We start from the raw sequence: 24,028 nt of genomic DNA on the forward strand, positions 1-24,028 counted from the left end.
GCCGCTTGACCATTTCATTGTCGGCTGTCCCTGTGTCTGTCCCTAGAGAAGAGTGAAGAAAACGTGGGCTGGAGCGGTGGGAAGGCCCAGGTTCCAATCCACTCAGCTGCTCACGGGCAAGTTCCTTAGCCTCCTGGATTATGGGGATAATAGTAACTACCTCCAAAAGCATTCTTGTTAGGTTTAAGTCAACTATCCTGTAAAATGTGTGGTATCCAGTCTGGCACATAGTAAGTGCTCAGTAAATTTCAGCTTCACAGAGCAAAGGCCAGCGACGGTGTACCATCCAGCAGGTAGACTTAATTTCAAGATACTACTTTCAAAGTTTTTGCAATGCTTTTCCTTTCTTTTTTTAAGTGTAAGTTTAGTTATATTGATAATTCTACCTTTGCCTGGAAAAAAGGTCATGAGATTTCTTTTAGTTATTACTTTAAAGTCCTCAAGGAGCCGTGTGTTGGAGTGGTTGTGTGGAATGATATTCTCCAGTGGAGTTGCAAGTACAAAGCATAGAGTATAAGTAGTTTTTAAAATTACCTTTCTGTTTAACAATGCAGTATTTTAAAAGGTGAGCAAGCACTTTTGCAGTTAATACTTGACCCTGATGTGAAAGGGGAGGTTTGATACATTTATAGGAGCAAATGTCAATTAATTATGGTGGCCAACAGCAGAAAACAGTACAGGCTTGCAGGTATATTATCAGTTCATTCGGCTTTTAAAATATTATTACCATTGTGGTTGAAGGCAGAATAACAGTGTTAAAGAAAGAAACTTCAGTAAATTTTTAAAAATTTTGTTACTCTCCCATTAAAGCTTTTTATTTATGACCTTTTCAAAGTATGCATCTATATTTTATAATCTGATCACATGTACTGTTTCGTATTATGTTTTTGCTTAGTTGTAGCTATAAGTAAAAGGTTTTCAGTATTTCTCTGCACTTGCGTGATTGAAATGGCTCTATAACATGCTTTTGTATTGTCTATCTGTTGCTGCAAAACATATTTCTCTTCCACTTGTGTTCAGAAAGTAAATCTCTCTTTGTGCTGAAAAAAGATTCTAATATTCTCAAATTTAATAGAGCATTTTCATCAACCCATGAGACGGTGGGTTGCTTTCAACTGGGGAGTTTTTCCTTGTGAAAGTGTGGACTGCTTTTCTGGTGATTTGGGCCATCACTGGGCAGGAGTGGGGACTGAGGGAGTAGCGATTAAGTTCAGATGCTGGGGGCGAGAGAAGAAAGACAGGGGTGGTCGGTCGCAGCGTTAGCAGGTGGAGCCACAGTGCCCCCGGGAGTCCTGCCGCGGCTCCGCTTGGTGGCCTGTCTCTTCCTCCCCTTCATTCTGGCACCCCCCAGCCCTCCCCCATAAAGACGTGTGTGGGAAATCCCGTCTGCATGGTGCGCCGGAGCAAACGGGAGCAAAGCTAGATTTCATGTAGGGTTGGTGACATTTGTCACATTACTTTTGTATTATATGACTATGACAACATCAAAATACAAAGATTTGATGTTAAATGCTAAAACTCTTTTTGCTATTTTAATAAGAAACTTGTTTCTGCTTTTCTGGACATGGATTTTTCCATATTGGGCTGATGTTTGAAAGTAAGAGGGTTTTTTTTATGGGTTTCTTCAAATACTTGATGACCCATCTTATCAGGAGCCTGCACATGCAGGTGGTAGCCAGTGTGCAGAGAGTAGTTATTGCTTCACTTCCGATCGACTTCAGATCCTCTTCTCACGGTGAGAGTTGGCGTAAAGCTGTCCCTTCAGGTGGTGTTTTAAAAGTGTGATTGTTCTTTAAATCTAAGTGCTCTTCCCTTTCTTTCATCGGCAAATGCAGTGGTTTACGTCTGGCAGAAGGGACATTGTTTTTATCCCAACAACGCCTCCTCGTGTCCAGTGCTCAGAGCGGTGGGGAGGCCTGTCTCCCAGGGTGTGGGTGCCTCTGAGCTGGGGCCGACCTAACTGTCCCTGAGAATTGTGGTCCCTGCATGCTGTTCGTGTCCACCTGGTCCTCAGGGGACCTTCCGCATTGGCAAGTGCTCTGATTTTCAAGGCAGTAAATGTCCTTTCACAAATCTGCAGAAATAACTGTTCACACACAGACTTTGGGGGGTTTATACAGTTCATTGACTCTTGACAGACTTTTCTGGAGAGCCCGTGAGCTCCAGTGTGAAGCGTCCGTTACTAGAAAGCTGAGAACAAATGAGGCCCCAGGGGCTGGGATCTTCTGAGAGTCAGCGTTCCATAGGCCATTTGGTGTGACTTCGGACCCGTGCACGCGGGCTACTTCCATGCCAGATGGTCTTCTGATGTAAAGCTTTTCAACCTTCCTGTTGTCTTAGCTGCACCCTCAGGGACCAGCTGGTGAGATATATCTGTAATCTGTGTTGTTTCAAAGTGTTCCTTTGAGCATTTATCCAGATGTTTGGCACATCTGCAAAGGAAAAAATGTTCCTGAGCAAGAGGGCTTGTGACCAAGCACAGTCCCCAGGGCTCAGGAGGCCTGCCAGTCTTCACAGGAAACCCCGGTTTTGTACGCCCATGAGTGGAGGCCGTCGCCCCATCCACATGCCGTGTCCCTGCCACGCGTGCCAGCGCCTCCCCGATTGTGTTCTTCAGAAGCGGGGCGCCTTCCTGCGCCTCTGTGGCCCCCCGTGCAGGGCTGGGGCAGCTTTACGAGGCAGGTGGCCTTCGCTGTTGGTTGTGTGGCCTTGAGCTCAGCCGACCCTGATCTGGCTCTACTGGGCCTGGACTCATAAAACACCTTCGTTTCTTATATTGCATTAGCAGACACTTAAAACACTTCTCTGCTATGATCTTATAGACGTCGCGTGCGTAAATATGTCCGGGTGTCCACAGCTCAGCCAGACCTTAGTCCTTGTCACATTGCTGTGTCGTCAGGGAGTCTTTTGACTTGTCTTTGACCCAGTGACTTTCAAGTTTTCATAAGGAAACCACCAACCTTGTGGTGGAAAAGTAAATATTTGTAAAGTTTAAAGGCACTGTGTAAGTAATATGATGAGGATAGTAAATTAGATCTTTGTGGATATGAAAAAATAATTTTTTGAGAATTGAAACATCTAAGTGGATTTCACACCTTGTATTCTCAAAAAAACTTTGAAATATTGGTATTCTGAGCTCAATAAACCTTGGTTTTACTTGAAAATTGTAATTCATTATGATATTTCGTAGAGTTTTGACTTATTGTTAACACCCAAAACCATTGGTAGATAAAATTAAAAAGTTGTATCAATCAATAAAGCTAATAAAAGCTATTATTTAATTTAGGGACCCTTAATACTAGACAATAACTATGATGAACAACCACAAGAATCACACATCCTTCTGTGCTGTTGGAAAAAAAATCTAAGAAGAAAGTATAAATTGAATAAAGCCATTCAATTTGTCCTTCTCTTTAGGGTATTTTTGTAGTGTAATACAGACTGTCACTGTGCTGTTGGGAAAAAAATTCCAGACAGAACCCTAATTGAATAGAAGCATTCAGTTCACTCTTTTTTTTTCTTACTATTTTTCTCCAGATGGAAAATAGGGATGTAATAAGGGAATTATTCTAAAGGAATTATATCCACTTGGATGTCTGAAATGCATTTAACTCAAAGGTCCTAACTCGACTGGCTGCAGGCTCCTCCCTGACCCCTCCCTGTGCCTTGTCTGCACCGAGAAGGAGCCCCTGGTGGTGGCCCGCGGTGCCCACTCCGGGAACAGCCCCTCCATGGGTTACATGAGTGCGCCGCTCCGCACCCCAGCCCCACCCCTGTGCCTCCTCTTGCAGACTCTCCTCGGTCCCTCTGCTCTCCCGGCCCTGCTCAAGCCATGTCCAAGTCACTGTCACCCACCAGATGACTGATGCGGCCGTCACCTCCTGGCTTCTCTCATACCCTCCACACACCCCCACACACGCCTGCCGTATGTACACGAGTACTGTAAACACACAAGTACTTTGCTGGTGCTTTTAGGTTAAGGATAACAGTCCTCAGTAAGGTCTCTTACCTGGCGCTCCATCCTCGCCTTGGGCCACGCTTCCTCTTTCCCTCGGGACGTGGCGGCGGCCCCTCTGCCTGGTGCAGCAGCCACCGTGGGATTCCCCGCCCCTGCACATCGCAGCCCAGGTGCCTCCTCGGGAGAGAATCTCTCCTAACCTTGTCTCGGTCTTCATGCATTTCCTAAAAGCACCATTCACTCGCTAGCACACACGTATTGAGCTTTAACCACGTTTATACTTGGGGTTCTTTGCCTCTGCTCTGAGAACACAAGAATGCGTGCCTTCCTGTTGATTTCTGCTTCCCATGGCATTTCTAGCACGGGACTCGGACCTGGCTGGGAGTAGGCCCTGTTGAATGCACAAATGGCCGATGTCCCTTCCACGTACAGTAGGAACCAAGAGGAAGGAGCACATTTGTTGTCCGGGGGGCTGGGAGCAGTCAGAGGAGAGGGAGTGTTGGAGGGCAGCCGAAGGGGTGGAAGGACTTCCACGGGCACGGAGGTGGTGGGTGAGCCTTTCAGGTGGGCGGGGCAGTGCTTGCAGGTGCACTGAGCTGGGGGCGTGTTTCAGGTGCAGGGACCTGTTCCCTAGTGCTGACTTCCAGAGCGTGCAGTGGGGGAGTGGAAGGAGACGAGGCTGGACAGGAGGGCAGAGAGTCATCAGCATTTTCTGCAAAGGCATTGGGATATCACCTCTTTATTTTTCAAGTCGCCAGTTGCCCTTTATTTGAGAGGGACCTGAAATTAATTGGCACACCAAGACCAGCCCTTTTTAAAAAATGAAATATATTAGACTAGAAAATGTCAGATCATGTGGTGTATGGAAGGCTGGGTGTGACATAATGAAATTTTCGTGTTTCTGATACACGCGTGTGAACGTATGTGTGTGTGTGTGTGTGTGTGTGTGTGTGTGTGCTGGGTTGCATCGTAACAGGTACTTGTCCCTGTGGAGTAAAAAGGACGTCGCTCACTGTTGCAGGTGTTGGGAGCCCATGAGCAGTCTCAGTGGGGGTGACATGGCAGCTGTATGTGTTCGAAGGGGACCTCTTGGTGGGAGGGTGGAGAGGGAGGAGATGGGGAAGGCCAGGCGGTCGCAGCAGCCAGGGCCAGGGCGGGAGGCTTGACCAGGGCAGTCTGGTGCCAGGGGGGCTGGGAAGGAGACAGCAGAGACACTCAGCAGCTGAATCTTCCAGGATTTGGTGAGTAGGTGCATCAGGCAGGGAGATGAGGGTGACTCCCAGCGTGGCTGGTCCAGCCACAGGATGTACAGAGATGACAGTCACGTCAGTAGAACAACTATTTATTTAAATACTCCTTTTTCCGATTCACCGAATGAGCATCTGGCATAAAAATATTCTCAGTTGTAGGAGAAAAACGCCTCGAGTAGTGTCATTTTGAGGCACCACAGTCTGAGTAGGGTTTCCCTTCCTGGAGAATCACGTAGGACAGCGGTGCGGGCTCCCTGCCTCCCCTCCCAGCCCGGTGAGGCCCTGTTCTTGGGTGGTGTTACCCTCTGGTAGGGGCTATTGCAGTGGAAAAACATGAAGGCAGGGTGACCCGGATCCCTCAGTGGCTGGCTTTCTCCTGCTGCCCCTCTCCCTCTGTACCTGTGACCCTCCCTGGCCAAGCCACTGCTCTGCCAGGAGGCTCTTTAAGTGTCCCCAGGGTGACCTCTGGGTGGCAGGGTGATAGATAGGGTGCCCTTTCCTGTCTTTATTCTCTAAATATTCTGTAATTTACGTGACATTTGCTATTTACTATTTATTTTTAATTGACTTTTTATTTATAGCTCTATTTTCTCTAGTAACATAGTACTTAAAACATTTTTTGTTTACATGTATACGTGTTTGCTTTAGACAATGAAAAAGAGTCAGCAGTGTATTGAATAGAATGGAAACCTATCTAGTAATCCCACCCTCCCCTGCCCTGAGAGTGACTGTGAATACTCAGAGAGCTTTCCTCAGTGCCCATACTGACCCATACGTCACGTATCAGCGTTCCTTACAGGATGTAGTGGCCAGCCCTGGCTGGTGCAGCTCAGTGGGCTGAGCGCCAGCCTGCAAACCAAAGGGTTGTCAGTCGGATTCCCAGTCAGGACACAGGCCTGGGTTTTGGGCCAGGTCCCCAGCAGGGGGCGCTGGAGAGGCACCCACAATTGAAGTTTCTCTCCTCTTTCTACCTCTCTTCCCCTCTCTTTAAAAAGAAACAAATAAAATCTTTTTAAAAGATTTTAAAGAAGAAGAAGTAGTAGTAATGGCCATTCCTTTATGTGGAACTTGTTCTTTTTTCCATCTATCAAATAGCGTGGACAGCCCTTCACACCAGTTACCTTTACTGAGGTATAAATCACAAACCCCAGGCTCTGTGACAGGTGGGAGGGGACCTAGGTGAGCGAGCGTGCCGACGCAGTGTGGAGGCCGAGGGTGGGCTTGTGCTGAACCGGTGAATCCGCACCCCCGTCTCGCGAGACAGCAGTACTTCACTCTGGTTTTTCTTCTTTCGTCCCGTGGGCCGACTTTGTTGAATCTTCGAATTTTCCAAGAGGAGCTGGGAACCTGTGATTGTTTCCCCGAAGTTTCCCGATTTCTGTGCAGTGCGAGGCTCGTCCGCTGGCCTGGGGCAGCCAGTGACTCGCCAGCTTGCCCCGTGATGTGGAGGGACCTCTCTCTGTTTAAAGGAGCCTTGTTTTCCTTCATTGCCCTACATCTTCCCTTCATGTTTTATTTACTCAGCATCGAAGTTGAGGCCTTTTTCTGCAGTACTGGCAGACCCACCCTTTCTCAGATTGGACCCGAGCAGTGGATTAGCCAGTAAGGTGCCAGTAGTGTTCTGTTAAATTCTTTAGCAGGGTCCAGTTTCCCCCAGGACCGTGTAGGCACGGGCTGATCACTCTTCTTTCTCAAATTATAGGGCAGGGTTCAGGGGTGGGGTCAAAACAGCAGAGGCTGCAGGTGTGTGGAGGCACCGCACGCAGCACGTGGGGCCGTCACCCTGCTGCCTGTGTGTAGGGGCTCGAGGGCCTGGCCGGCAGACGCTCTGTCCTTGGGCCTGCGGGGTGTTCCATTCGGTCCGTCTGAGAGCAAGTTGCAGAAAGGAACTGACCGTCAGTGTGAAGGACTGTGTTCGTCCCCCACATGCTGGGGAGCTGACTCGTGTCTTATTCCTCACTGGGTTAGCACTGAGGGTCCTTCCCTCCCAGATTATTCTGTGACTGCACCAGAGCAGACAAACTAGGAGGGGGCGTTACCCAGTCCTTCACTTGTATCTGCTAACCCGAGCCTCCATTTCTCCATAAGACATGTTTGTTGGCGCTGCCGGTCTTGGAGTTCTCCAGAGGATCACATTTTAATGAGATGACAGCAAAAGACACTAGCACAGAGCTCAGCATTGTTGACTGTCTTTATTTCAGTTTTTTTTTTTAATGCAAAACTCTTATTGTGCGTCTCATGCGTGTGAGAGCTTCAAGCATACAGACGATCCTGGTTGGGGGCTGCGTGCGGACTTCCGAGTGTGGCAGTGTCAAGTACAGCTGTCACTTGTGACATTAACGTGCTCTAAGCAGAAACTGACTTTTGTTTCATTTCCTTTTGTTTATAGTTTTTCACGTGTTTCTGTTTTGGTCTGACTAGGAGGAGCCTGATCTGGTTAGTGCCATTTATGGCCGAGGGATAGCCTATGGAAAGAAGGGCCTGCATGTGAGTATGGAATAGCTGCCGCTTGCCTAGTGCCCGCGTGACCCGCTTTGGGCCGGGGTTGCAGAGAACCGCTCCCTGTTCGCCGAGCCCCGGGGGGACACGCAGTTGCCGTGCCAGGTCACCAATGAGAAAGTGGCAGTGGAGGAGTCACTTGAGATCAAGTGGCCGGGAAGCGGCGACCTGGGAATTTCCACCCAGGTCTTCTGAGGTCAATTTTGCCATATTTCCTACCCCAAAAGAAATGGGGTAGAAAAACTTTAGGTGGTCTTTGCCAGCCTAAACTTTGTTTTGTGATGAACTGGACACAGACCAAGAGAAGCATGAGATCTTAGCCGAATTCCTAAGAAACACTCATTGGGAAAAGCAGAGACTGGGCATCAGGAGTGTACACGGAATTTGAGTTCCTTTCACCACTTTTAAAGGCTGACTAAAAGAACACAAGTTTTTCTGTAAAATTTGTGTGTTATCACGTATTATACTTCCCCAGACAGGTGTCTTTCTGTACCCTGACCCCCCTCACGTCTCTGAGGAATGGAGAAAGGAGGTCATAATAAGTATATTTTGCTTAACATGAGCATCATGGTATAAAAATGAAGCCTTTCCTGAGATTATTATAAGAAATTATGACATCATCCAAGATTCAGATCTACATTTTCAGTCTAGGGCATTATATGTACACTTTTTTGTCTTATTTTATATGAAATAAATTGAAATGAAATTACGCTTTCAGGGAGAAAGGTCACTTTTGCATCTTTGCCAAATAAAACAAGTTGTACAAATTGGGTGCCAGCCTATTGGGTACATTGTATATGATATTTGCATACCTCTGAGATACAGAGAATGAAGGCAGATTTTGGAATGACACATGTTTGGGAAGGTGACAGTGTTCCATTCAGAGCATCAGTAAGTGACTGTGGAGTTTCTCTAGTGAAGCCAGACATAAGCTGTTTCTCCCTAATTCTCATCTCTTCATGTTACACCTTGACATGAAGTTTGCTCATATCGTCAACACACTTTTAATATAAAAGTAATATGCCCATGTATTTTTATTGCAAAAGTAACACACAAATTTTAGAGAACTTTCCTTAATTTCTTATGGTGCAGATGGTTTGATGGGTTTGACGGATTTGATGGATGCTGGCTTGGTCCCTTCTGTTCCTGCATCGCTGCCGGTCAGAGGTCTCATTATGCCTGGCAGCCACATCGTCATCCCCTGAAATTCACTGAGTCAGTGTTTAAATGGGTTCAGTTTACTATTCTGCCATCTGTGGAACTTGTGATAGGTGGTCAGGTCCAGGGTGCTGTTGATGAATAGGTAGACATGAGGGAGTTAAATAATGGTAATGTAACTTACTTAACTTGGCAGATACATCCTCAGGAGAGAATTGATACTTACTTATAAATAAGTAGTTACATGGCTACTAAAATATTATTTCAGAAAATCTGTTGCCCCTGGTGTTGAGTAACAGTGTATCTCATACTAAGCTAATGCCTTTTCAAGGACATTAAGAACGCTGAGCTTGCTCTGTTCGAACTGAGCCGAGTAGTTTCCTTGGAACCAGATCGCCCAGAGGTATTTGAGCAGCGAGCAGAAGTGAGTGTGGTTTTCTTTTTCCTTCTGTCCTTATGGGATTAGTTGAATCTCAGACTTTTTATTTATTGTTTTCTTACTTACTCCCTCCTACGTACTTAATGCCTTTGAACATGGTTGAAATTGCTGGGAAACTATGGGCTGAGTGATGCTCCTGATGTAACATGTAATAGTAATATTTAGTATTGAAATATGCCCTTTTGTGCAACTGTCAGTGTTCATTGGGAAGTATATATTACACTGGATATTTATTGTGTATATGACATATTTTAGCAAAGCTTAATATGACAGTGTGGTGGAAATGAAACAGCGTTTAGAAGTGTGTGTGTGTGTGTGTGTGTGTGTGTGTGTGTGTGTGTGTGAAGGTGAATGCTCCCCTATAGTGCTTACGGGCTAGACCTATGCACAGGGAGGCTGACCACAGCCAGACTTTGAAGGGGTACTTGGGGTGGAGACAGGGAGGTAACATGGTGGAAATTCCCGGCAACCCCAGTGAGAGCAGAGGCTGAGAGGAGGTGTGGCCTGTGGCCCACCCGATTTCTGATTTCTCCCTGAGGTTGGCAAGGGGCGGGGCTGTCACAGATGAAACGAGGCCTCACTGAGGAGGAGGCGGTTGGAGACCAATCAGAGCCCACACACTTCCTGGGGACCAAGAGGGAGAGGGTGTCCTGAACTGGCCGGGTTTTGTGTTGTATTTACTCACCTGCACAGTCAGCCAGGCTTCTGAGTGTATTTTAATGTGTTTAACCTGGATAGGACCTAACTTTTAGTCATTTGGCCAGGTGGCATTCTGTAGTTGGACTAAAGGAAAAAAAAATACTTCTTTTTCCTCTTTGGGGAGAGAAAACTTAGCAAGGAAACACTACCTGTTTTCATAATTGAAAACTATTTGTGATAGTTCTTAAAACTATTTGTGATAAAACTATTTGTTCTTAAAATTATAGTGTCATAAACTATAGTTCAGTTTCTTAAAGAGACTTTTATGTTTTATTGGGGAGTTGGCTTTCTGAATAAAATCCTTTATCAGTTAATGGCACTATGGTTTGTTATCTCTGGTCTGTATTGGGTTGTGACCCTGAGGTTCCTTACTGCCCGGGAGCCCCTGGTGTTTAGGGTGGGGGTTTGGTGGTGAATTTGTGACCCTCTGCCCCAGGGAGCGGTGCTGGCCTCTCCGTCCCTGACTCTGGCGTTGCGTTAAAACACTATGAACAAAGCATGAATTTAGTTTCTGCGCTTCCTTAGAAGAAAAAGGACTTACTTAGCAGATTTAAAAATTTTATATGTCTAATAAAAAGCTAATTGTGTATCCAAAACTGATACCGGTAATTAGAAAAGTAATTTTCAATGATCTTAAAAATACATGGTACTATCCCCCTTTTCCCAGCGTCACTGGGCACTGATGTCACTACACAGTGATTTTTCCAGCTAAGTTATAGCATGTCATTTGTCTAGATCAGAAATTACTCGTGAGTAACCTTTGGCTTTCTGAAATAGTCTGGATTTGGTGAATGTAGTTAAACAGTTTCAGTCACTCAGATCATCGTTCTGCCTGCTGCTGGTCGTGCTGGCCTGTGGTGATTCACTCAGGTTCCTGGGGTTAACGCACTAGGCAGGGCCGTTTCCCCTGCCAAACCGCAGCCCCCGACCGCTGTGCTTCTTGAACTCTCAGGCACACATTTTGTGTCTTTCCTCTTCCTGAGCTATCCTCCTCCCCATGGCGACGTGCCTGCCTGATCCCTCCCCCTTTCGCTGGTTCCAGGTTCCTGCAGAACAAGACACGAGTTAGTAAAACTTGGTTGAAATGACCTGTGAGAAGAAAAGCAACCCTAATCTAAGAACGTTTGTTCAGGAGCCAATGCTCAGGCTTGACGCATGAACACTGACTCCCCACGCTGGGTTTTCGTGTGTCTTTTTGGGGTGCTTTTGCCTCCTGAACTGCTCTGTGTTGTCCTGCTGCTGGAACCCAGCTGGTTGCTGGACCACAGCGGCTTCCCGGACAGGCTGTCAGACTCCCCCCCCCCCCCCCCCCCCGCACCTTGCTTTGCACATCGGGACTGATGCGTTAATAATGAACACGGCAGGGCTTAGAAATCACCCGGAATCTTAAAAGTTGTCGCGTAGCCCCCAGTACCTCAGAGGGCTTAGCTAAGGACCGTGGAGGGCTCTGTCTGTCTCTTAGTGGTTCCACGTTTTCTTTCAGATTGAGTTTGACCTGCCGAATTTTGATCTGAAAGAGAAATGATAGGTTAAGGGAAAAAATGGCCCCATTTCCGGAAAAGCAACATCAGTGATAACCCAGAATGTGAAACAGCGACAAGGCAGTTGCTGCGTAGTTCTTCAGCCTCCCCTTGACCGGACAGACGGGCGGCTTCTCAGCTTGTTGGCCTTGACCCTCACTGCTCTGAACGTGGCATCAAGGCTCCTAGTCTGTGGAGAGAGTAGTGCTGAGAGCGGAGTTTACCCACATGTAACTGAAACGTCAAAACCATTGGCAGCTTCAGGGGTGGTGCTTGGGAGTCTTCTTTCCTGACCGCCCATTTGGGTTTGTAGATCCTGTCCCCTCTGGGACGAATTAACGAGGCAGTGAGCGATCTCACTAAGGCTATCCAGCTCCAGCCCTCCGCACGCTTGTACCGACATCGGGGGACCCTGCACTTCATATCAGAGGTGAGCGATTTGTGCCTTGAAACGTTTCCTTTTGTGACAGTAAGGATTTCACTTCCCCGTTTGCTTCAGAAAGCTGCTGCGGGTTCGGGCTTTGGGCTGTATAACGTTATGTTGGTGACATAAGACAGTCGAACCCGCAGAGAAATACTAAGTACCGAGAGCACATTTTCCTGCTTGAACCGTCAGCAGTAACTAATGCTGGACTAGGGGGGAAAAGAAAAAGAGAAAAACAGAAGAGAAATGTGGTTCATAGATGAAATACTTCAACCTGTCTTGTGATTGCCAGCGTAGGGGAGCAGGTATGCCTGCCATCAGTGGGAGTCTTACATTTAGAGGAGCAATTGCATTCCTGCGGGTCATGCAGCCCGAGAACCATGACCTGAGCTAGTGAGTCTCCCCAGGTGGCATCTTCTCTGTGCGGGTGACGCAGACGTGGCGGGATTACCCTTTCTCTTCACGGGGGTGTTTGCAGTTGCCACAGTCCCCTTGTTGGGTTTACGTAATTTTTATACTACTTCTCTAATGCAAAAGAAAATGTATTTAAAAAATCTCAGCATAACACATTTGCAGGTTGATTTATAGCATGATTATTTAATTTCAGAAGTAGTCAGTATAATAAAATATTAGTACCAGGAAATAACTTTTAAAGTTCCTCTAACAGGTTATGACTTTAATATTATTTAAAATAATGTTCTTTTTGTGGTTGAAACAGGATGCTTAAGTTAAACCATTATGAGTTTCTCCCACGAGTTCCCTAGGAAAATCAATGATTTCAACACGCAGTATAAGAATTCAGCTTATAGAATTTGTGGTCATGAAATATTTTCTTTAAAGCATTTGAAAAGGGCACAGGATACATGGGGACATTTTCCCTCCACCGGTGGAAAGTAGGAAACGTCTGAGTACCTAGCGAGTGCGGCCTCACTCGTCCCCCCCCCCGCCCGCCCCCACAGGACTACGCCACAGCCCACGAGGACTTCCAGCAGTCCCTGGAGCTGAACAGGAACCAGCCCGTGGCCATGCTGTACAAAGGGCTGACTTTCTTTCACCGAGGACTTCTGAAGGTGAACGTGTGTGCGCCGCGTGCACGGTCCGGTGGGTCTGCCTCGATTCTGCGGGCGGGGAGAAGTTGGCAGAGTTGGGTTTGGCAGGCTGTGAAAGCGTGTGCCAGCTAGTATCTGGCCGGTTTGTTTCAGGAGGCAGCTTGCGTAAACGTATTTATTGAGCTCCTCCTATTTGGTAGGTCCTCGGAGGAGGACACAGAAGGGTAGGGGGCGGAAAGGCTAGTACGGGGGAGAGGTAATGCTTTACACCTGTGACGGAGACGGCTCGCCAAGTTCCTCCCCGCATATGCTTGACCGTGTGGCGAATACACCACAGAAAGGAATATAAACAGGGTGCTCTGCGCACAGAGCTAAGAATGAGTCGTTGAAACCAGAGTTAGAGTTAGAGGAAGTTCCCGAGAACAAGTGGACCTTGTCCTGGACTTTGAAGGTGGAGTTGGAGTAGGTGGAGGAAGACGGGCTCTTCCGGCAGAGAGGAGAGCTGAGGGTGACAGGGCCACCTGACAGGTGGGGACACAGCCAGTCTGTGCAGCGGCAGACGGTTGGTGTGTGCAAGGGAGATGGGGTGGGAGCGTCCAAGCACTATGCTAAACATTTTGGCTTTAATCTGTAGGCTCAGAGGAGGTGTGCAACCAGATCTGGGGGAAAACTTATAGCTGAGCCCAAATCTGTCATCTAGGAAGTGGATTCTGACACTACAGTGGCCCAACAGGGTGGGGACAGAGGGACTCGCACTGAGACATTGCCAGCATTCCAGGTTGGAGGTGCTGAGATGGAGCCCTCCAGGAGCAGGCTGGGGCGCCTCTGCGATTCACAGGTCCCACCACCGTCTTTGAGGACTGCTCCCGGGAGGTGGCACTGAGAGAAATTGCAAAGGTGCCAGCTCAGCCGACTGGAAGTATGGGGTAGAAAGGCCACCTCCAGCCCATCCCTTCTCCCTGCCCTTGAGCCTGCATGATCAGGGCACCAGCTGGGGACCTGTGTGCAGCGGGCTCCACGCCAGGAGCCAGCAGGCTGGGAACACGGCCGGGAGCTGGGAGCTGGGAGCAGAGCTCCCAGGGCCTGGTGCACAGGAGGGCGCTCTAGTGCAGGACACAGCAGATCTACGCGATTGAACACAGGCAGGCTGGGCAGGTGCAAGACGCTTCATTCTGACCATGAGGTGAAGAGAGGCTTCCCAAAGAAGGGTGAAAGCTGTGAATGACTTCGGTAGCCTGTGGCCGGGCAGGGCGCTCAGGCAGAAAGAACTCGACTTTGTTACTGGAGAGAGTCCTCAGGATCACACACACACACACATGCGCACACACAAACACACGCACACACATTTGCAGTGTGGGGAGAGGGTTTGCCTTAAGAAGGCCAGACAGTGCCTGTCACATAGTAAGTGCTCAATAAGTATTAGTGGAATAAATGAAGTTCAGGGGCAGAGCATTGAGTTTGGAGTGGGAAGGCCTTGGTTGGAGTTCTTGCTCTGAATCTTTTTTAACTGCACCACAGGACAAGGTCCTTAAACTCCTTCAGCCTCTCTTTCCACACCTGTCAAGTAGAGACGGTTCTATTCTCTGCCCCTTGAAGTGACTGTGAGAATTAAATAAAATAATGTGTGAGAAGTACTTTATAAGCTGTAAACATGAATCAGGCATTCATTCTAGTGGATTATTTTACATGTGAAAATTTAATTTGATCCATGTTTCACAGACTAAAAAAAAAGAGTAAGAACTCCTATTCACTAAAAACCAAACCAAAAAGAATCTTGCGAACTCTATTTCCTGCACCCCAGACGCTTTTTGCAGGTACGTGGAGGGTGGTCCTAGCAAGGGTCCCCTCGCCCCTCAGGAGCCAGGCCGGCAGCTGCAGCTTTGAGAGCAGTTACTTCCCTTGCACTTTCAGCAGCTGCCAGTGGACTTCTCCAGTTATTTTGTATCTGCCCTCTATTCCCTTCCTCTCCCTCAGTCGCTGTAAATAAAAAATTCAGAATTACTATGCTGTAGTCAAAGTCTATCTCTGAAATATAGCTCATGGAGGAGAAGAAGATTTGAGTATAAGAAAATACCAACGACTAGTATAAGAAGTGAAAGTTATTTTTTAAAGTAAACAAATGCAAACAAAGGATTTCACTTTTAACTCTAAAGCCAAGTGGCCAGGGCCCTGTGTGGGATTTTGAAATGAGACTGTTTCAGAAACGAGCTGTAACAGAGACACTAATTACAGATTGGAAGAGGACTGAAATTCAGTTCGCTTTATTCTGAATCTCCACGACGAGAACATAGAAACAGTGCCTTCACTCTGAGTGGTGGGGGACCCCCACCCCCCCACCCCGGGTAAACCAGCCGCACCAAAGCGGTTTGCATGGTCCTTCCCCTTGCCACCACCGCGCTCGCAAGTACAGCATCGACGTGTGTACTAGTCGGGACCTTTCTCTTTGCATTTTCATAGATCTGCCGTCCGAGGAGGTCAGAGCGCTTACATATTGTCTCATGCACCCCAGTGGCACCCCCACGAAGTACAGAAGGAGCAGAGGGCGCCCCAATCGCACAGATTGGAACCCTGAGCCAGCGGTGAAACGCCTTTCTTGAATTAATGAACTTAGTGTAGACGCCTTTTCCCTCGGTGCCTGTAGGGACTGAATGGGTCAAGGAGTCAGAGCTCTCTTTACATCCTGAAGGGGTCTCTGCAGGTCAGCAGCAATTTAGAACTTAATTCAGTGGGTGATTCCATGTTTACCTTATAATGTAATAGGTATTAGAAATGTATTAGGCGACATTACATGACAGACTTCACAGCAATTCAATTCAGTAGACATATTGGACATTTTGGGTTTTCCTAGGGGAAAAACAGCAAACATTTTTCTATTGAACTCTCCCTGTTTTATCTGCGTTTCAAGGATATTTCAAAAAGTGTATGTTCTGGCACATATTTCCATCAGGCTTCACTCTGAGAGTGGCCCGAGATTGTTCTCTCGGCGACAGAGAACAGCCTCGGAGTGACGGCCGCCCGCCCCCAGGGAGGAGGACAGCCCACAGGCGGCAGCGGTCCTGCCCGCCACACAGGCGGGCTGCTCAGAGCCAGTTCCTGTGCGTAGAGATTGATGCATTCGAACGAAGTTGCTTTGTTCCCAATGGCTTAAAATCTTGATTCTGCTATGTCCCCTCTTTGGCAGAATGAGGTAGAGAGCTGAGCAGTGATTAGACAGGATCCCCGAAACCAAAGCCTCTTAAAAGCTGAAGAGAAATCAGACTTTGAAGAACTGTGGCGTCCGAGCATGCCGTAAGTGCAGTGGGCAGCATATGTCCGGGCATCTCCACCAGACGCCCACAAACACGCAGACTCGACGCGCCCCAGCTGCACTCACGACCCCTCCCTCCCCCCTCCGGCCCCTCCTCACGGTGGTTAACACCCTCCACCCCACCCGGGCTCTTCTGCTAAAATGCTCCCTGCCCTCCCTCCCCCTGTCCCCCCACACAGCCACCCAGTTCTCTGAGTTTGCCTTCACCCATGTCTCCTGAATCGGACCCTTCTTTTCTCCCCGGAGACACTCTCTCCACTGGAGCTTTCATTTTCTCTTGCCCAGACACCAAAGCCGCCTCCTCCTGGGGCTCCTCCCCTCCCTCCCCTCCCCAGCCTGTCTCCTCTGTTGGTAGAGCGGTAATCCTCTCCGAGGGAGGTCGTTTTCTGCGGCTGCACACCTGCCCGCATCCCTTCCCACCCTGTCCTCGTTTGCTGGGACGGGCCAGACTGCGGAGCCCGGCGGAGGCCCTTCCCTTCGTGGCCCCGGCTGAGCACACTGGCCCGGTCCCATCCCCTCCGTCCCCACCACTCCCCCCGTGCACCCTGCAGTCCTGCCCACCCACAGCCCCCATTCTGAGCACCCCGTGCCTGCCCCACCCACGAGGCCTCTGTCTTTACGGAGTTCCTTCTCTTTCTGCGAGACCCAGCTCAGCTGACCCTTTCTCTGTGAAGCCAGCTCTGTATTCCCAGGCTCAGCTCGTCTCACTCTCTGCTCCCAGAGTCCTTCTCCCCCATGCCTCTGTTGTAGCTCTTAGTGCGTGTCCTAACCCCCTGGTTCGGTATTAGCTTTCTAACTGCGCTGTGAGTTGTAGAGGACAGCAATAGTGATCGCTCCCCTTGGGCTCCCCTGTGCCTCACGCCACCCCGGCACATAGTAGGCGCTCAGTACATGTTTGCTGAGCTAAAAATATAGTTGAAACGAATTTGAAATCAAGATGCCGGGACAGGAAGCCTGATTAACAGTGGTCTTTACCATTTCTTAACTATCCAAACGTACCCGTTCTCGTCTCTCTGCCAAGCAGTGTTCAGTTGGATTCCTGGAAGAGCAGGTGGTTGTCCCAGCGCTGCCTTCGAAGAGTTTGAAAAAGCCGCCTCTCTTGCCCTGCTGCCCCTCCCCACCTCCAGGAAAGCCAGGAAGCAGGGAGCGAATAACTTCTTGGAAACAATTGGGATTGACTGCTTTTGCACGGTGATTTTGTGTGCCGAGCAAATCATTAAATATGTATCGAGTGCCTACCATGTGCAAGGCGTGCGACATCTTCAGTAGTTTTCTGCTCTGAACTCCCCAGTCGGGTGTGACATGATTATCGCAGAAGTTGGGAAGCCTTTCTCGCTAAGGGTATTAGAGACCATGAAACTCCGTAGCCACTAACATAAGTGAGATACGTCTTTTCCTGGGGAAATGTGTGAGCTGTCTTCATGATTTTTTATTACAATAAATAATCAAGTCATAATGGAAGACACATAAGCCTAGGACATTGGTTCTGAACCAGATGGCACAATTTTATTGACGGTTTTTGTAGTGAGAGTCCCACAGCAGCCGAGCCGTGGGTCTCTCAGGGCCCCTCCCCCCACGCGGCACGTGCCTGGGGGGCCTCCCAGCAGGCGCCAGGCCTCACACGCCCAACTCTAAGGTTTCTATTTTATTTTGCTTGACTGTTTCTTTCCCTTTTAGATCCTGTGACTCTCTCAGGTGGCCAGTCTGGGGGCCTTTTTGCTTGTTTTATAAACAGCTGCAGCCTGGGCTTGCTTTCCCTCCCTGTTTTGTTGGCTCGATTTTATTGCCGTGAGTGACGGTCATTTTGAGTTTTTCACAGACTTAGGAGGCTTTTGTTTGTTCCACGGGGCTTTGAATAATGAAGGAAATGATCTCAATAAGAAGGTGATGTTCCTGGCCTGAAAATGCTGATGGAAAAGAGAGAGAAGTTGTTTTCCCGTTTTGAAAGACAGACCTCAGGCTCTGCTGTGTTCATAGTGAATCGTTTGTTTATGACCGAGATTGCACCCTCCAGAGTCCCAGTTCACTGTCCTTTCTGCCTCTCCCTTTTCAAAGTCCCCCTATTATGCACAGTCACTGAGGGGCCATGTACAATGTGTAAGTCCTTTTGTGGCTTAAGTGAAACTCAGTTTTAGCAGTCAGGCAAATGAAGTAACTTCCTATGTACTTTCACAGGAAGCTATTGAATCCTTCAAGGACGCGTTGAAGCAGAAAGTTGATTTCATTGATGCGTATAAAAGTCTGGGGCAGGCCTACCGGTAAGTGCAGTGATCACAGTGGGGTCGGAGGGAGGGTGCAGAGTGGGAGGCACGAGAACCTCACACAACAGCTATCAAAGCGAAGCCGCGTTTCCTAACCCAAAGAAATGGTCATTCTAAATTGCATAGGCTTTTATGTACTTTTTGAGATCGTCTCTGGAATATAGAAAAACTCGTGTATCAGAGGATAGCGTGGTGCATCCAGTTAATCTCTTTAAACAACTTCAGTTTGTACTTATATTGGTCTAGGAGATGCAGGTCTCCCCCGGGCTGTTGTTTGGAGTACAGGCACGATGGGCTGTTGAGTTTCCGATGCCGCTGCTGCTCAGGCCACAGCTGAAGCCGGGGCCCACGCCACTGTGACGGGTCTGAGGGTTGCTGGGACCCGGGAGGGGAAGCTGCCACCCTGACAGGGGACGAGGGGCTGCGTCCGGACCCGGGGTTCCTGGCTCCACGCGTGGCCCTGAGGGGTGGAGCGATTCCACCTCGGCTTTGAAAAAATGTACACTCTGACTTTATTAAAGGTACTAGAAAAGATAGGAAAGGAAGACAGTTACAGAAAGCCCCTTCAAAACTCTGCTGGATACTGTACTCAGGAAAGATTACATTCAGGAGCTTATTTATCCGCTGCGATGGTTGGAGAAACTGTCGCATCCTGAGTTGAAGAAAGTGACTTGTTTGGATTTAAGGAACGATTCTTACTCTTCTGTCCTGTGGGGGGAACATAAATTAAAAATAGATTGGAAGCACCTTAAGAACAGTAAAGTGCCGAGTAAATGTAAGCCGTTGCATTTTTAACATATTCCCTATTTATCGAAAATTGACATATGGGATATTTTGAAAGTATTATTTGTAACCATTTTAATAGATAAAAGAAGGTTGGTCAGTAATAAACATTTCCACTCTGAAATGATCACAATGCTAAGCTATACTTCTTTTTTCAGAATTTTAAATTGCATAGCAATATACTAGACTCGAAGTAAAGTAACTTTAGTGACAGAAAAATAAACCATTTTTAAACCTATGAATTCAAGTCAGATTGCTAAACCTTTATATGATTATAACCTACACACCTGTTTTTTTTTGTTTGAAGGAGAAACATATGTTTCTACCCAAACACTAGAATTTATACACAATTTTGTAAGGGTGGGAGGTCATCATGAATTAAGGAAAGGGATTTGAATAAGCTACAAGTTAACTTTCCCCAAAGAGTTTCAAGAGCCCTGTGGTTATTCTATGACCTGGTAAGATGCAGGAGAAGTAAATGAGGTGTGAGGTGTGCAAGAGGCTGCGCGGCTGTGAGCAGTGAGACTGCAATGGGCGCACCTGTGCCGCCACGGTATTGGGGGGTCCGTGGACCAGACTTTGAGCGGAATGTGCCCAAGTGTCCGCACCGTGGTATTCCTAATGACCGCGCCATCCCTAGAGAACTGGGCAATTTTGAAGCGGCCACCGAGAGCTTCCAGAAGGCCCTGCTGCTCAACCAGAACCACGTGCAGACCCTCCAGCTCCGGGGCATGATGCTGTACCACCACGGCAGCCTGCAGGAGGCCCTGAAGAACTTCAAGGTGAGCCTCCCTCGGTGAGACTTAGTCAAGAATGGGTGGGGTCTCAAGAATAGTGTTTAGACCTCAAGAAAAAGAAAGAAACCCCCCCCGCCTTGCCCTGTAGACTAACTCGCAAGCGTGTACTTAGCCTGACTCAACGCAAAGGGAACACTCTTCGGATTTCAGATTAAACAATAAAGCACTTGAGTGTTTCCCTAAACTGTATTGATACGAACAGGGTGTCACCCCCCTCCCCCAACAGCGGTGCCTGCAGCTGGAGCCGTACAACGAGGTGTGCCAGTACATGAAGGGGCTCAGCCACGTCGCCATGGGGCAGTTTTATGAAGGGATAAAGGCGCAGACCAAAGTCATGCTGAATGACCCTCTGCCCGGCCAGAAGGCCAGCCCAGAGTACCTCAAAGTGAAATATCTCCGAGGTAAGTCAGAACATCGCAGAATCATCGAAGTTCAGTGCAAAGCTGTGGAAATCGAACCACATGTCGCTCTTACGAACCAGAGGCAGCTGAGTGTCAGAGGTGCGAGGTCACCTGCCCACAGCCACCCTCGGTTGGTGGTGGGAGCTGGACGAGGTGGAGTCCGTGCCTTCTGGAGACCAGTGCAGTGCTTTTTCTGCTGCCTCCTATGTATATTCTTTCTAAAGTTAAAAAAAGTTTACCTAAGTCAGGAAAACATAGTTTGAACTCACCGTGATGGTCACCTGCATGTTCACGTCTCATTGCACCTTATCCAAAGATGTAGGAATGACAGGAAAGTGACCTTTCGTGGGGCTTTACTGTTAAATGCAAAGGTGCTGTCCTTGATCAGAGTCCATCCACGTCAGAATCCTCACACAGGTTGGAGAAATTTAATGGGGATGAGGAAGAAAGCAAGTCTTTGAGTTCCCGTTCTGTCGGTCATGGCCTTGCTCTCCTTTTCGCCGCCGTGCATAAAGGTAGTTTTGTTTTTGTAGAAACCCCAGACCTCTGCTTCCATCTCCTCTCTTTCCTTTGTTACCAGCAGCCTCCTATACCAGTGCTGTCTGCCCCAAAAAAAATGTGGACTGCATGTGTCGTTTCAAATCTCTAGTGGCCACATTAAAAAACTGGAAGCAAAGAGCTGGGATGAATTTTAACGATGCATTTTATTGAATTCAGTTTATCCACAATATTAGTGAAAACACTGTTCCCTCAATATTTTACCTTTTTTGTCCTGAGTCTCCAAAATCTGCTGTACAGCGTACACGTGTGATGCATCTCAGTTGTCATGGGAAATATTTGATCTGAATGTGGACATCATAAAATGTAAAGTTGAAAAAGTAGATTTGTATATGCAAGTTGTTCCACGCATACTGAAGTATTCTAATAATCAAGTTGAGTATGTTTTTAAGTTTAAATTAATTCAAATGAAATAAAATTGTAAGGTGTGCTTTTTTGGTCACTCTGACCACACTTTCAGTGCTCAGGAGCTGGGCGGCCGGGGCCTCCCTGCCTGGCGGCGTAGCTCTGGACTCTGAATCACAGCCCCCTCTTTTTTCTGGTGTGACTCTGGAATTAAAAAGTAAGATCTTTGGTGTGTTTCCTGGAAAGGTTCCCCGAGTGGCTGGTGTGCACTCTGGTGACGCAGTCAGTGGCAGGTCACTCTAGCTGTCATATAATACTTGTGACTTCATAAAATTTGGACTCTCCATTTAGAATTCTTATAACTACATAACACTCTCTGAGAAAGTATTCGCATGGCAGCAGCTACCAAAAGCGCCTCTTCAGCAGTGTGTGGGTGTGTCAGGTCTCGTTCCCTGTGTGCAGAGTATTCTCGGTACCTGCACGCACACCTGGACACGCCCCTCACGGAGTACAGCGTGGACGCGGACCTGCCGGGCAGCTTCAAGGACCACTGGGCGAAGAGCCTGCCCTTTCTCATCGAGGACTACGAGGAGCAGCCGGGGCTGCAGCCCCACATCAAGTGAGTGCGCTCCGCGGTCCCTTTTCCTTTGCAACACTGAACCCTGAGCCCGTCACGCTTTCTTTCCATCCATGCGTGGCCGTCTCTTCATGTTTCTGATCGATTTATTTTGTGATTCGACATGTCTGCAAATATTTTTTTCAGTTTCTAAAGCGCCACGAAACTTACCTCTGGATATCATTCCTTCTAGCCTGTTCCTCCCTGCTAATTTTGGGCAACGTCAAACTGCGGATGTACTTGTACCTACTGGCAGTCTTTGATATTCATTATTCTGTGCTTTGTTGCTTTAAGAACAAATTACTGAACATACTGGAAGTTACACTATTGGCCAGCTCCTGCTGTGTATGGCAAAGCAGACACTGAAGGGCTGTCCCATTACAAAACAGACCTACAATAGATATTGATTCCTGGGAGTCTGCAGTGCCTTCAAAATGAAGAGGCTGATCTGGCTCCTTCCAGATGAACCCTTTCACTCTCTAAAAAGAAAGAAGAGGGGAGTCAAACTCAGGTGATGCACAGGAAGCACATTTAAAAGGAAGAAGGTGTCCTGGGGCGTGGGGGTAGTGAGTGCATCTGACGGCCACGGAGGTAAATACCCAGAGCCACAGGCAGGGGCTGCTGAACTTGAAAGGGCTAAAGTGGTGCCACGTTGGACGCCTTCCCAGGGTCTCAACAGAAGCAAATGCAAATTCATCCCAGGAAGGAATCCACGCGAATGCGGGCCCCAGGTTTGCCCACAGAGTAAGACTGTTACCGTGAGAATCAACTGAGACCATGAACCGCAGACTGACCCTCGAGGACTTCAGATCTTGGAATTATTGAATGCAGCCTCTGAAAGAGCTCCCAATTAAGTACTTAAAGAAATTATGAAGAAATCAGGAACATGAATGAGGAGATTATGAAAGATGACTGGGCAGATTGAAAAAAATAATTGGGAGCTTTGGAAATAGAAAATATCATAAGCACTCATTACAGGTGAGGCCAGACAGCAGGTGAGCCATAGCGGAGAGAAAGGGGCAGAGCTGGAAGAGAGAGCACTGGGAGCATCCGGAGCGTGGTGCAGAGAGCCCCGGGGACAGAAAACCGGGAGGAGGCAGAAGACGCGGAGGGCGTGAGGAGGTGCAGCGCGTGTGGTTGAAATCTCGGGAGAAAACAGGAGAGAGGCAACTTAAAAAACACGATGGCTAAGAATTTCCCAGAAGTGAGGAAACACATAAATCCACAGATTTTTTTTTAAGAAGGGTAAATGAAAAGACACTGGAGAAAACCTAAGATAAGGAGGAAAATCTTAAAAATAGAAAGTCATGTCGTTCCAGTGGGGGTGTGTGTGAGAGGCAGCCAATCGATGGTTCTCTCTCACAACGATGTGTCTCTCCCTTTCTTTCTCCTTCCCTCCCCCTCTCTCTGAAAGTAAATAAATAAAAAATTTAAAAACCCAGAAAACTTACAAATTACAAGAACCGCTAAGAGTTAGCAAGGTGGTCATTTATAATCAATATACAAGAATCATTTGCACTTCTATATACCAGCAAGAAACAAAAATACCATTTATAATAGCAATAAGTACATAAAAATATCTCTTAGGAAAAGCCCTCACTGGTGTAGCTCAGTGGATTGAGCACTGAGCTCTGTGAACCAAAGGATCATGGTTCGATTCCCAGTCAGGGCACGTGCCTGGGTTGCAGGCCAGTTCCCAGCAGGGGATGCATAAGAGGCAACCATACATTGATATTTCTCTCCGACTCTTTCTCCTTCCCTTCCCCTCTCTCGAAAAATAAATAAATTAAAAAAAAAGAATATATCTTAGAAAAGATAAACAGAATCTATATGGAATTCATTATAAAACTTGATTGAAAGTTATTATGAGAAAAGAGATACAGGGAGAGAAATACTGTGTTCGTAAATAGTTCATGAGTTCAATGAGGTCAGTACTTCGCTTCTCTGCAAATTCATTATAAATG

The 24,028-nt window shown here is 47.7% G+C and overlaps 1 protein-coding gene across 6 annotated transcripts in view; it reads left to right on the plus strand.

The window, feature by feature from the left end:
* TTC13 (tetratricopeptide repeat domain 13) overlaps nucleotides 1-24,028 on the plus strand; it is a 61,072-nt gene that overhangs the window by 21,196 nt on the left and 15,848 nt on the right. For 2 of the 6 annotated variants that reach the window (XM_037136732.2, XM_037136733.2), the window contains exons 5-12: nucleotides 7,630-7,695; nucleotides 9,197-9,289; nucleotides 11,837-11,953; nucleotides 12,907-13,017; nucleotides 18,479-18,561; nucleotides 19,988-20,129; nucleotides 20,371-20,545; nucleotides 21,911-22,067. In XM_037136732.2, coding sequence (XP_036992627.1) covers nucleotides 7,630-7,695; nucleotides 9,197-9,289; nucleotides 11,837-11,953; nucleotides 12,907-13,017; nucleotides 18,479-18,561; nucleotides 19,988-20,129; nucleotides 20,371-20,545; nucleotides 21,911-22,067 — 944 coding nt within the window. The remainder of the gene's footprint in view (nucleotides 1-7,629; nucleotides 7,696-9,196; nucleotides 9,290-11,836; nucleotides 11,954-12,906; nucleotides 13,018-18,478; nucleotides 18,562-19,987; nucleotides 20,130-20,370; nucleotides 20,546-21,910; nucleotides 22,068-24,028) is intronic. The other 4 variants (XM_037136734.2, XM_037136735.2, XM_037136736.2 and 1 more) reach the window with 2 other exon arrangements.

This window comes from Artibeus jamaicensis, unplaced genomic scaffold, assembly GCF_021234435.1.
Source record: "Artibeus jamaicensis isolate MK-2021 breed Jamaican fruit bat unplaced genomic scaffold, CSHL_Jam_final contig_467, whole genome shotgun sequence".
Classification (NCBI taxonomy): Eukaryota; Metazoa; Chordata; class Mammalia; order Chiroptera; family Phyllostomidae; genus Artibeus; species Artibeus jamaicensis.